Source organism: Bos taurus, chromosome 23 (genome assembly GCF_002263795.3).
Source record: "Bos taurus isolate L1 Dominette 01449 registration number 42190680 breed Hereford chromosome 23, ARS-UCD2.0, whole genome shotgun sequence".
Lineage (NCBI taxonomy): Eukaryota > Metazoa > Chordata > Mammalia > Artiodactyla > Bovidae > Bos > Bos taurus.
The window spans coordinates 7,473,373-7,486,930 of NC_037350.1; the positions used below are offsets into that span (position 1 = coordinate 7,473,373).

The following is a 13,558-nucleotide window of genomic DNA, read 5'->3' on the forward strand; positions in this document are numbered from 1 at the left end:
CCAAGGCGTTAGAGGCGGGCCGTGGGAAGGAACCATGGGGGAGTGGAAGTATCACAGCGCCTGGAAAGAGGGTCCCTGAGGTAGAACTGAGAGGTTCCTTTTGAAAAACACTGCAACGAGTTTATTGCCACACGATTAGACCCGCACCCTGCGTCCGTCGGGCCGACCGACCTGGCCCTCGAAGGGGACCCCCCTCAGCCGAGCCGCTGCTTCCTTCTTCCAGTAGTTTATTTGATTCAACACATTTTTTTTAATCTTTCGGACGAAAAAAAGGCCAACTTCTTAAATTGAGCGCCCTCCAGCGGGCCCTGTGCAGGCGCGGGAGACACCGCAGGGAAAGGACAGGGTCGTCCCAGCCTTCGAGGAGCCAACAGTCCGGGCAGGGAGGCAGGCTTTTAACAACGACTCGCACAATCACTTAAATACAACCGTGGTGAACCGCACCAGAGGGACACGCGGCGGTCTGAGGGGGCGAGGCTGACCTGGTCCGTAGCCCAGGCAGAGACAACAACGCTCTGGGACCCAGAGGGAGTGGGAGGCCATGGAGAAAAGGATCAGCTTTAGGTGTAATGAGCATCGGGAGGAGGGCGGGAGAGCGCTAAGCGGAGCAGTGGCTGGAGGGCAGGGATGCAGAGAGTCAGGGCCGGAAAGAATGGATTTGGCCTCTAGAGCACCGGTTCCTGTCCCAGATGTCCCTGAGACTATTTCAAGGGCTACGTGAGGTTTAGACTATTTTCATAGCAATCCTAAACTGTTACTTGCCTTTTCACTCTCGGTCACTAAAGAACCTACACTGGCGTTTTCCTGAAGCTACATGACATGTACTGACATCGTCCCCACAGCTAATGGAACGTGTGCTTGTGTCTTCCTGTGTATTAAATTGTTCTCAGTTTTGAGAACAGTACAGTAAATATCTGTGGCTTATAATCTACATAAGTGAAAGCTTTATAGAGTCCTTAGTAATTTTTAAGAGATCCTGAGACCAAAAATTTTGAGAACCGCTGCTCTAGAGTCCTAAGGAGGTGAATGCCTTGTGTCTTTTCAGGAAGCATTCCAGTGGCTCAGTGGAGAGAGACTGGAGGGAGCAGGAACAGAGGGCATACAATTTGGGGAGTTATTACAGTAGCTTAGACCGGAGAGGATGGTGGCTTCCCCAGGATGGTGCTGAGTTGGTTTCACTCTGTTTTCTGGAAGAGAAATAAAAAGGTGAGGGATTCAGGGTATTAGAAAGCAGGGTTAAATGCTCATGGTCAGTCCAGAGACAGTGAACGTCAAGGGCACAGAGGTGGCAGCAGAAAGAGGCTAACGCTTTCTGTGTATTTTAAGCCTGGCAGATGCAGCACCAAGTGCTTCTGCTCCTGCATCTTTCAAAGGAGATGCCATATCTCCTTAAATCCTTCCAACAGCCCTCTGAGGCTCTGCTGACCGGTACAGAAGCCACCATTCACTCGTGTCTGTTGAGCATTTGAAATGTGGCTAGTCCATACTGAGGTTTAAAATAAACCACTGTTTTTGAAGACTCAGAATGGAGAAAACACTATAATTTCTTATACTGATGACATGTTGCCATGCCAACATTTTGGATATATTAGATATATTTTACCTTTTTAATGCAGTCCCTAGACTATGCATTTAAATTTACATATGTGCCTTGTGTTATATTTCTATAGGATATCACTGCCTAAGTCATTTTCCCCCCCTTACACCCAAGGAAACAGGTGTAGCCTGTTTGAGGTGGCGGGATTTAATGCAGGTCTGTGTGAATTCCAAGGCTGGATTCTGCCCACCAGGCCAGCAGCCGCCCTCTTGGGTGAGGAGTTGGGGAAAGGGGATAAAATGAGAAGGGAAAAATAAAGGAAAGTGGAGTGTTGTTACCTTTTCCATTGAATTCTGTGTGGTCAGGTAGGCAGCTGTGGAGAGAGATTGAGAAGAGATGGGATGGGGGAGCAGTAGGGCAAAGGGATGAGTGTCAGACTTCTTTGGGAGGAGGCAGATAATGTCTTGCCTCTCAAGGGTCCCAGTTTGGGTGGGGCTCACACTCACCGGCCCAGCCCAGTGCCTTGAGGAGCCCAAGGAGGAGAAAGGCAGACAGGAAGAGACCAATGCCGTCCTCCAGAGAGGGCCCAGAGAGACCTGGCAGGCAGAAGGGGCAAGAGAGTGAGTCTGAAATTCCCAGGCACACCCCCCAGCGCCACCCCATTTCTCCGTCCTCCAGACTCTTACCAGCCACCTGCAGGGTGACCTCAGCGCTGCGCCCCAGGGCGGACAGGCTGGGGTGGTGGACTCGGCAGGCATAGCGGGCCCCATGCTGCTCACTGGTGACCGGGGGCAGCTGCAGGTGTGCGGAGAGGCTCAAAGAGCCATCTGAGTGATGTCTCAGGGCCGAGAGCCACCTCTGGCCCTCAGCCTTCTGAAGGCGACCCTCTGGGCCACCCCGAAGCTCCCATTCCACCTCCAGCCCATGGGAGGGGTAGAAGTGGGACACGAGGCAGAGCAGCTCTGGGGGTGCCTCCCCAGGAGCAGCCCATACAAGAGGCGCTGGTGTCAGGGCCACCTTGGGGGGTTCTGGGGAGAGAGGAAGAAAGGAGCATGGGGAATTGATCTACACAGCCCTGCCTCAGAGGCCCTCTGTGTGCCCTCTGGCTCCCCATACTGAGAGGGTTTAGGGGTTTCCTCCCAGGTTGGGGAGCCCACCATCTCCCCATTGGTGTTTCGCAGGAATCTTCATGCCGTGTCCCCAGCCTCAAGGACCCCTTCTTCAGATTTGGGAACCTCCATCCCAAAGCCCTTTAGATCCCTAGGAATCCTTTACCCATTGCCCCTCTGACTCCCAGGGACCCCAGTATATCTCCCCGTATTCACCCAGCACCCTTTTCTCCACTGTCCTCCCATCATGGAGTCCCTACAATCCTAGTGACCATCGTATACCCATAAGAATCGCCATATCCTCACTCACTCAGTACAGCAAGCTCCAGGGTGATCTGCCCTTGCAGGTATGGCAGGTGAACAGTAGCCAGATAGGTACCCTCCTGGGAGGGCCGAACTGCAGGCAGCCAGAAGGTCCCATTTCCGGTCCATGGCCCCCAGGGCTCATCGTCATCCCAAGCAGCAAATGCCACTGCCCCCTCTCGGGCAGCTGGCACCTGCCCATTCAGTCCAGGAGTCACAGCTAGCAGCAGGTGCCCCTTACCCAGGTGCTGGCGTCGCCACTCCAGCCCAAAGGGAGGGGGACCTGGGGCCAGAGAAGGAGCCTTGGGGGTGAGGGGCACGTAGGCAAAGCTCAAGTCCAGCAAGGCATCTTGTCCCATTGGGATGCGAGGGGTAGGGGTGTGAGTGAAGACAGTTAGGACAGCTGGGGACGGTGGGGAGAGAAGGGTCGGGAGGGGAAGAGAAAGAGAAAAAATAGAGAATTGGGTTATGGGGAGGAGTTAACTCTTACCCACCCCTCCAAGGACACTTCCTTGGACACTCACCATCTCCCAGCCCTCCCTGCAAACCCCCTTTGTCCTGGGACTGTGGGACCCACTGTAACTCAGAGTGAGCAGAGGGGTCTTGAGGTGAATAAGGGCGGCCTTTAAAGGCTGCTCGGAACACACAGCCCATTCTGCACCAGCCCTGGGGACAGAGGGATCTGAGGGTCCTTTTGACACAGCCTGAACCAGCCCACCAGTCTCCACACCCACACTTGAAGAGCCAGGCCTTTCTTGGTTTGCTGGTGAAGACAGTGATGACTCATGACTGTCAATCCCCTGATGCTACACAGAGTATTTACTGACCCTGGAAGGTTCTGGCTCTAGACTAAAGCTGAACACAGACCTCTGGGCTCTGCTTAGGCAAGTATAGGCTGGTTAAATGCCTGGAGCCTGATTGCCCTGATCAGTCCCAACTCAGCAGCTGTTATATAGCCTTGGGCCGTTAGTTTACTCTTCAGTGTCCCGTTCTCCTAAATAAGGATGATGATGATGCTAGCACTCATCCCAAGGAGTTGGAGCAGTGAAGGTTCAGTCAATTCATATCTGCTACTGATCTGGACAACAAAGACACCTATATATTAAAGCTGCTTAGAATAGTGCCTGGAACACAGTACATCTACAAAAGTGTTTGCTGTGATTACAGCCAGTCATCTGCCAGACAAACATAACATGTCCCAGCTGAACAGCATCTCTAGAACATCCCCTGGCCCAGCTCCAGTGCCGGTCTTCCCTGCCTTAAATGATCACCACCAGCCCCTAGGCACTAAAGGAAAACATTTGCAATCCCTAAGATTCCTTCTAATTCATTCATTTGACTAATATTGATTGAGCACCTAGGATGTTCAAAGTTGATGAGAGTGGTGAACAGGACAGGCAGCCCCCTGCCCTCCAACTGTGCAGTCTGATAAGAAAGACAGATTGCCAAACATAACACGCTATGTGCCATCCCCACCAGGCCCTAATTCTGTCTCCCAGATAGATGTTACATTTGTTTCCGACTCAAGCGCTCATCCGGAGAAGGCAATGGCAACCCACTCCAGTGTTTTTGCCTAGAGAATCCCAGGGACGGGGGAGCCTGGTGGGCTGCCGTCTGTGGGGTCACACAGAGTCAGACACGACTGAAGCGACTTAGCAGCAGCAGCAAGTGCTGCTTCTGCTACATTTGGGCAGTTACAGCAGCCTCCTCTCAGATCTCGCTCTCCTTCATTTCATCCTCACACTATAACCAAATAACATGGCTGCAAGTCTGACCCAGGCACTTGCCTGTTTAAAAATCCCAGTTTCCTAGGAACCTAGCAACTAAAAGCAGAGGCTGGCGCTAGAGGGCCCAGGTTCAATCCCTAGCCTTGCTTCTTACAAGTTGTGTGTCCCTGGACAAGTTACCTAACTGCTCTGTCTCATATTTCTTCATCTGTGACATGGGTATAACATCAGTACTTAGTTCTTACGGTTGTTCAGAGGAATAAATAAGATTATGCCTATAAAGTGCTTAGAACAGGAGCTGGTGTATAGAAAATGCTTAGCTGTTACTACTTTCATTACTGTCATCATCATGGTGAAGGATTTGCAGGGTATCTTGGAAAAATGACTTTATCTCTATTTTCCCATTAGTCCAATGACTGATCCTTGCCTACCTTTTGTAGGAATCATGTAAAATAACAGGCTTTTGGAAAAATGGCACCCACATACCTACACATACACACAAAACTTCTGATGATTCACTATCACTTATAAACCCCAGCTTTCAAGGAACTGGGTAATCTAGCCTTTCCGGACTTCTCTTGCACCCGAAGAACCAGCCACGGAGAAGCCCTTTCTATGACCAGTAGAAAATCTGTTGTCATTGGGCTTTTCTTAGCTTTGTTCAACTGCCAGAAATGTCTGGGTCTTCCAAGTGGAAGTAATTTTTTTTTCCTCTTGTGATTATTTTTGTTTTTTGGTTGTGCCATTTGGCTTGCAGAATCTTAGTTCTACAACCAGAGATGGAACCAGAGCCCTTGGCAGTGAAAGCGTAGCAGAGTTCTAACCACTAGACCACCAGGGAATTCCCTACTTTTATGTAACTTTTAATCCTAGCTTCTAAGGCCCACAAAGTTAAACTTCTCTGAACCTCACAGGACTATTTTTGTTCAAGAGAGTAAAAAAAGTAAGCAATTTCATTTAGTTTATTTAAATCCAGAAACACACTTTTGAATTGTATGAATCAATCTGTAGAATTAATAAGCAAATCTTAAGCTAAGAGTGCTCTTTAATATGGGTAATTGAAGCAATTTTAGACCTACATTCCACAACCTGGACTCTGTAAAAATACACATGTAAACATAACAGGGCCAGAACCTGTTGGTAAGGAAATTTCTACTGTTTCACAGTTTGTATTATATAGGTCTATGCTTTTCTGTTAAAAGTGAATGATAACAACTATTATAGGGTATTACTGAAAAAAATTAAACCCAAATCTAATCAAACCTCTAGCTCTATCAATGTATAGGAAACATGGAGGGAAAAGGAACACAGAAAATGACAGGATGAGCAAACAATTGGTCAAATATAGAATAAGGGAACATCTACAGAACAAATGACAAGCCAATAGCATTTAAAGGGATAGGGCAATTACAATAAGACAGACTCAAGAGATAAAACTGCTATGGACTGGATGTTTGCGGCTCTGCCTTCCCCAACCCCCAATTCATACGTTGAAGCCCTAACCTGCAATGTGACTGGAGACAGGGAGTTGGACGAGGTGATACAAGTCAATGAGGTCATAGGTAAGCCCTAATCTGATGGAGCTGGTGCCCTTATAAGAAGAGGAAGAAATAGCAAAGCTCTCTCCCTCTTCCCTCCCTGTGAGGACACAGCCAGAAGGCAGCTGTCTGTGAGCACAAGGGGAGAGTTCTCAGCAGACATCAGCCATGTTAGCACACTGATCTTGAACTTCTAGCCTCCAGAACTGTGAGAAAATAAATTCCTATTGTTTAAGCCCCCCAGTCGACGATATTTTGTGATGGTAGCCCAAGCAGATTCAACAACCAAAGAGAAAATACAGACATCTTTTTGATCCTGATTCAAACAAATCAATTGTAAAATAGCATCACTGAGACAATTGGGAAAAATTTAGTATGGGCCAGAAATTAAATCATATTAAGGAATTATTATTTGTTTTGTTAGGTATAATGCTATTGTGTGTAGGGGGGATGTTAAAGTCCTTAGGTAATAGAGATGTTTACTGAAGTACTTATGAGTAAAATAATATGATGAGACATACTTAAAAACACTTCCAAAAAAGAATAGAAAATTGGAGGAAGATAGGTATAACAATTTGGTAGGGCTTCTCTGGGGATCCAGTGGTTAAGAATCCTCTTTACAATGCACAGGTTCAATCCCTGGTCCAGGAAAATCCCACATGCCCTGGAGTAACTAAAGCCATGCGCCATAACTACTATTGAGTCTGCACTGCAGAGCCTGTGCTCCGCGACAAGAGAAATGGCCACAATGAGAAGCCCTCACACTGCAGCTGAAGAAAGCCCACGCCCAGCAACGAAGACCCAGCACAGCCAAAACTAATAGATAAGATGTTATTCCCATTAAAAAATTCGGTAAATGTAATAACTGTACAAGTAGGTATACAGTGTATGGCGGGTTTATTTTCCTCTCCTAGTGTATCACTGAAACTTTCTATAATAATTTTAAAAGAATGATGAGAAATACTATACACACAAAGTATATTAAGAAAGTATATTTGTCAACAAACATTTTAGAGTATTTAACAACTTACTTGGTAAGAAATAAAGTATAAATAAATCCATACTAGCAAAACTATTGATCTGTGACCCTGGAAAGAGTCTATTTTTAATTTTACATTAAAAAAAAAAAAACCTTTCATTTTCTTAAATCCCTAATCAAGCAAGAATGTTTGAAAAGGAAGACTGAGCACAGCAACTAGTTTTCACCCCCGGTGGTGGGTGAGCTGCAATAACGTTCTCACCTGGCCATGCCCTTGGCTCCCTATCCACACTTCTTTTAGGGCTCAAGTCACTTTCTACTCTAAAACTATCCCATGGCAAATCTGATGAGAACGTTTCTGAGAGTAGACTCTACATCTAATCACCTCTGTGACCCTTAAAAGTGTTCAAGGCCACCCCAGAGATTCTGATTTAATTTACCTGGAGTGAAATTTTTAAGGATTCTTATTTGTAGACCGAACTGAGAACTACAGGGCCCTAATTTATTCTTGGTGATAATAAACATTTATTAAGTCAGTGAATAAATTAACAAAGTGTCTCCCTTGATTGTCACAACAACAGGAAGGCAGATGGGAAATACCATCCACATTTTACAGCTAGAAAAGCAGATTCAGAGAAAAAGGGACATTCTTACCCTACCTCGTGAAACCAACAGCCTTGGAAATATTTCTGTCCACTAGAGACAACTGCCGTCCCCACAAGGAACAGTTTGCCTCTGTCCCTGCCCTGGGCAATGTCTGGGGACAAAGAATGGAGGTGGAAGCAGAGGTGAGGATTGTGTAGTGGGTGCTGAGTCCCACGGGTGATTCTCGAACGTCAGGGAGAAGGTACTGGGGAAGGCAGGGTGTAGGGCTCAGTAGGGGTTGACTGGAAGGTCAGGCTGTATGCTTTCCATAAAATCACACAATGTTTAAGAATTGCCAAGGACTCTGTTCCCATCACCCTCCAGAGAAGAGCTCCAAGAAACCCAAATCCAGGTTGCATCTTCCCCACTTTTGCTTTATCCACCCACTCCCAAGACCAAGACCCGAAAACTGCCCAACCCCTGGGCCTCGAACCGGGTTACACAATGCGGCAAGTGGTCCGTCCTTGCAGCCGGAACCACCAGATCCCCCGCCGCGTCCCTTCCATGCACTCAAGCCCACCATTCAGTGACCACAGAGTCAACGCATCATCACGAGCCATAAGAGGAGGCTGTCAAGGGAGATTAACGCGCTTAAGCGCAAGAGCCTGTGCTTTGCTGATTGTTGCAGCGCCGGATGTGGGAACGGGTGGGGCGTGAAGGCAGTTTTTTTTTTTTTAAACAGGGTGAACAGCAAAGGTGGGAGCGCCTAGCAAGATCTCAGAGGAAAGGAGCAAAAGTTCCTGCTTCTGAGACCCTCCCAAGCCCCTCGCCTAGCCAGTTGCTTAAGGTCTGCTGCTGCTGCTAAGTCGCTTCAGTCGTGTCCGACTCTCTGCGACCCCATAGACGGCAGCCCACCAGGCTCCTCTGTTCACAGGATTCTCTAGGCAAGAATACTGGAGTGGGTTGCCATTTCTTTCTCCATTCTTGAGGTCAGGTGTCCGGAACCCCCCGCCTCTCTCCAAAACCCCGCCCCAAACCGCATTTTATTTTAGATTAGGTTGAGACTAGATGAAGCGGTAAAGACATTTTAACTTTAACTGAACTGCCTTGATTTACAAATAAAGAAACGGAGACCCGACTGGGGAAGTGACTCGCTCAAGTCCGCAGAGCGAATTAACGGCTGATCTGGACTCTTACAATCTACCCAGTAATCTCCCATTCCCTTCTGTAGCTACCTGTTGCCATGGTGATGAGAGCAGGCTCCGGCTGAGGCTCCGACTGTGGTCGAAGGAGGCTGGAGAGGCTGAGGAACGGGCTAGACATGCTGACCATGAGCCAAGTCCCGTCCAGGGCCCGCGGGCAACTCTGCTCCGGGGTCAAGCCGCTGAGCCATTTGGCCGAGGCTGGGAGCGGGACGTAGAGGCTCATCTCGCAGCGTGGCGCGGGGGCGTCCCGGGGATACTGCCTGAAGGCGGCCTGAAGGGCGCCCGCGGGGTCTGTGAACGCAGAGAGAAGAGCTGCAGGCGTAAAGTCTCCGCCAGGAAAGAAGAGGGGAGGGCAGAGTCCAGGGACTTACAAAGGTGCAGACTAGCCGGTCGTGAGAGACTGACAGGGCGGATCGTTTCACTTTACAGCTGGGTGAAGCTGAGGCCCGAGGTCACTGAGACCCAAAGGGCTGGGGGCGGGGGGGTGTTCGGAGGAGGCAACAGAGTTGGAAGCGAGTCCGGGATGACTCACCGTGAATTTTGAGGTAGCGCTCTGGCGCGAGGTCCGGTCGAAGAGGTGGGCTCTCCGCGCCCTGGCGCAGCAGCAGGGCAGCGGGTTTCTTGGCCAACTTGCCCCCGCCCGCATCCTCCACGAACCAGCACTCAATCACCGTGGGTCTGGCCGAGACAGCGGTCGCCAAGCCTGGGGAGAGGCGCGCGGGTGAAGGCACGGCCCCAACTTCAGGTGACCCGACCTCCCCCATCCCCGGACGTGGCGGGGCTCACCTCCCACCGTTCCCTGTGCCAGGAGTCACGGGGGTCGCTCACCCAAAGCCACAGCGAGGAGCAGGGACAGGCGCTTCATGGCGTTCGGATTTCTCAGCTCCGAAGCAGCCTCTTCCTCCTTTCACTTTCACTTTCCTCCAAAGGCCAGCAGGTGGGGCGGAGGAAATCCCCTCTCAGGCTAAGGGAAAGTTCGTGGGAGGCAGGTTCTCTCCCCGCCTTCCCCCTTCCCTTGCGCCGGGCAGGGGTTCCGGAACATCCTCTCCAGTTGGGGAGTTCCGGCCTGGGGACCTCAGCCCCGCCCAGGCCTCCTGGATCACCCAGCGCTGCAGAGTCCGGGAGTCTTCCCACACCCGAGGCGCTCCCGCTTGTCCCCCCCAACCCCGAATCCACTTCCCTGAGAACCATTACTCCACCTTTCCCCACCTGTGCCCGGTCCCAAGCAGACACATCGGGGTTGTCGGGAAGCCAAATGAAATGACCAATAAATATTTTAATCACTGTTTAGAAAAAATAAGATTTAAAATAAAAACCTGTACTCCTACGACTTAGTCCCTCCTTGTCTCCATCCCCCGCTCTCCCCAGTGAGAATTGAGTTGGGGACCCCCAAAGTGGGGGAGGAGAGATTAGGGTAGAAGTAAAGGGCACATCCTTTTGGGGGGCAGGCTATATTCTAGGACAAGGGTGGGGCTCTAAGGCCTGGTCCCTACAACTACACAAACACAGACTTCAGGTACAGACTACAACCACCTGACCCTTGACCCAGTGACTCCTGGATGATCAACAAGCCCCCTCACCCCACCCCCACCCCCACCCCACATGCGCCCTACTCGGGAGCTGGGGCTTCTGTGCACCCATCTGCAGGGAAGGAAGGGCTGAGTTACAGGGATACTTTGGGGAGGAGGGGCTGAGGAGTGGAATAGGGTAGCCCATGATGCGACGCGGTTCCCCTTCCAGGATATATATACACAAGTCCATAGAGACAGGAAGACAGTGTGTTGGGAGATCACGTAGGGTCCACAGTGCCCCAGATTCGTGACCCCTAATCTCTCTTCCCGGAAAGCTACCCCGGTGGGCCGCCCCTTCAGTTTGCTCCGCCGCCCCCACTGAAGCCCATTTCCACCTTGTGGACACTGAGCGGGGACCAGACGCATCGGCTGGACGGGGGCGTGGCCCCACTGGCCTCATCGCCGCTGCCCCCGCCGCCGCAGGGGGACTCTCTCTTGGGCTGCAAGGCCGGTCCGCTGGGCCCGCCCCCGGGGCCCGGTCCACCCCCGCCCCCGCCGCCTAAGTGGTGCCTGCGCTCACAGTGTCCCCGGTGGCGCATGAAGCTGTCTCGCCACATGAACTTCTTGGCGCAGACACTGCACTCGTAGGGCTTGAGACCCGTGTGCGTCTTCATGTGCTCCGTCAGGTGATGCTTCATCTTGAACTTTTTGTTGCACACGGGGCAGTCAAAGGGCCGCAGGTTGAGGTGCATGTTCACATGACGATCTCGCATGCTCTTGTGGGAGAAGGCTTTCCCGCAGTGGCACAGAAAGATCTTATTTCCATCCCCACTGCCTGTCCCTCCAGGGGTCCCGCCAGTACCACCTGGCCCGCCCAGGGCCCCTGCCAGTGTGCCCCCCAGGGTCACCGCCCCGTGTTCAGCTTGGTTCCCTGGTGGCTGTGAGGAGGAGGAGGAGGATGAAGAGGATGGGAAGATTAGGATCTGGTTGCCCTGCATGTCCAGTGGGAGCAGGGGCCTTGGAGGGTGGGCTGGAGCATAGGATGAAGGGGTTGGTCCCCCTGAATCATCAAGCCCTGCCCCAGGACCCCCACCTTCATAGGGACCAAAGTCATTGGAGGACTCACAGAAATTAACCTGCTCCTCTCCCTTGTCCGGAGGCTCAGACAGGGTCCGGACATCACTTATGCTAAGGGTAGCCTCGGGTCCTCCCCGTGCTGGAACCCCGGAGCCACCCCCCAGCTCTTCATCTTCGTCATCCTCACAGGTCAACACCAAGTCTTCCTCCTCCTCCTCCTCTTCCAGGTCTGGGTCTTGAGGAGCCAGGGGTGCCGATGCTGGGCAGTTTCCACCCCGCTTCACATATACCCAGTGTTTCTGTGGCACAATGCTAGGGGGTGTATAGGTGGGCCGGCGGAGCCCAGCCCCAGGGACCACCGCACCCCTCCCATCCCCACCGTCATCACACAGCTCATCTGCCTCCAGCAGCAGCTTGCCAGAGGTAGCACCCCCACTGCCAACCACAGGGGCAGGGAATACAGGGCCGCCCGTGCGGCGCTCCCCACTGCCCACTGCAGAAGCTGCAAAGGCCTCCTGGGAGGAAGATGAGAAATCAGTGGACTCCCGGGGGCTGAAGTAGTTGCTGCTGCTGGGGGATTGATTCTCACTGGCCCGGCTGGAGGCATGGGAGCGCACGGAGCTCACAGTGGCAGGGGCCACCGTGCCCCCACTCCCTGAAGGGACCCCAGCACCAGGGACAGTGACCGACGTGGCTGCAGCAGTGGTGACGGTGGTGGCGCTGGCTGAGGCCCGGCCCTCTCGGAGGAGTTCAGTGCACTTATCCACGATGTGCCACATTTGGAGCACAGACCCCACTGTGAGGAAGTTAACAATGTCAGCAGCAGCCATGCTGAGGCGGCCAGTGTAAGCTGAAGCCAAGACAGTCTCAAAGGCTCCTGGGTCCATGACGCTGGGCAGCGAGATGGAAGTCATGCCCTTGAGTAGGACCTGGTCGTGGAAGTAAGGGGAAGAAGCAGCCAGGACAGCACGATGAGCCCGGAACTCCCGTCCCTGCACCCGGATGGACACATCACAGAGCTGGCCCTGCAGCCGCTGCTGATTGAGAGACTCCAGGAGGGCACTGGTCACCTCTGGGAAGGACACATGTACCACCGCCGCTGCAGGCAGGGGCAGTGGTGGCGGGGCCAGTGATAGAGGCAGGGGGAGTGCTGCCCCGCTGGGAGACAGAGGAGATGGCTCCATGGTGTGGAGGGAAGGGGTACCCCCCCAGCCACAGGAACAAGGGAAGGAGGAGGGCGGCCGGGGGGGTCTCTGGAAAGAAAAAGAGAGACGAATGATAACATCTCATAATGACACAGCCCTTTACAGTTTAAAAACACATTCACATTTATTATCTGGGTAACCCCCTACAAGGACACTATAAGGTAGGCACTCCTCTCAACCCCATTTGACAGATAAGGAAACTGAGGCTCAGAAAGATTAAGAGATTATCCAAGGTCACACCATTAAGTGGCAGCACCCACAAACGCAGGAGTCCTAACTCCAAATCCAGTGCTTTCTTTGGAGGTTAGAGAAATAAGGTACTCCTGGGGACTGGGGTGCCTCCCCTCAGAAATTCCCATTTGCCTGAGAGCCCAACTTAATAAAATTTACCTTACTGGGGTTTTGTACACTTTTCTTGGGTGGGGGGGGACAGGTCGGTTCTGGCATCGAAAACCATTTCCCTTTAGGCCATGCCCCTGGCTAGCCACGCCCCTTGCCCCCAGTTATCCCTAATCGCCCAGCTCAAGACCCGCCCCGTGGCCTTTTGGCTCCGCCCCTGAGTACCCCCGCCCACATAGGACCCCGCCCCCCTCTGCTCCGCCCCAAGCGGTACTTCGACCTCCTCTCCCACCCGGAAGGCGCCCCCCAACCCCGCGCGTCCCCGCTTACCGGGCCGCGCGCCCCCGGGCCCCCCCCACCCCTCACTCGGCGGCCAGAGCCACAGCCTGGGCCCCTCCCGCCGCCATCTTGCGCCGACTCCCTCCGCCCTCCGCCTCCGCTCC

At 52.4% G+C, this 13,558-nt stretch overlaps 2 protein-coding genes and 1 non-coding gene across 5 annotated transcripts; all 3 read right to left on the reverse strand.

The window, feature by feature from the left end:
* Positions 1-98: 98 nt before the first annotated feature.
* Positions 99-10,018, reverse strand: TAPBP (TAP binding protein). 2 transcript variants are annotated; one of them, NM_001045885.1, is given in 8 exon segments: positions 211-1,187; positions 1,876-1,910; positions 2,044-2,133; positions 2,224-2,565; positions 2,957-3,352; positions 9,014-9,274; positions 9,516-9,686; positions 9,812-9,887. In NM_001045885.1, coding segments are annotated over 8 exon segments (1,344 nt in total). In that variant the 5' UTR covers positions 9,849-9,887; the 3' UTR covers positions 211-1,175.
* Positions 8,537-8,604, reverse strand: MIR2376 (microRNA mir-2376). The gene has a single exon (NR_031301.1). It is a non-coding gene; the product is annotated as a microRNA mir-2376 (primary transcript).
* A 221-nt stretch (positions 10,019-10,239) lies between the features above and the next one.
* On the reverse strand, positions 10,240-13,540 carry ZBTB22 (zinc finger and BTB domain containing 22). 2 transcript variants are annotated; one of them, XM_005223288.5, is made up of 2 exons: positions 13,446-13,540; positions 10,240-12,824 (listed from the first exon to the last, which is right to left on the reverse strand). In XM_005223288.5, exon 2 carries the CDS (start codon positions 12,753-12,755, stop codon positions 10,851-10,853), a length of 1,905 nt encoding a protein of 634 aa, XP_005223345.1. In that variant the 5' UTR covers positions 12,756-12,824; positions 13,446-13,540; the 3' UTR covers positions 10,240-10,850. The 2 variants fall into 2 exon arrangements, with proteins under 2 accessions (XP_005223345.1, XP_059736516.1); XM_059880533.1 differs by having other exon boundaries at positions 13,167-13,540.
* Positions 13,541-13,558: the final 18 nt, after the last annotated feature.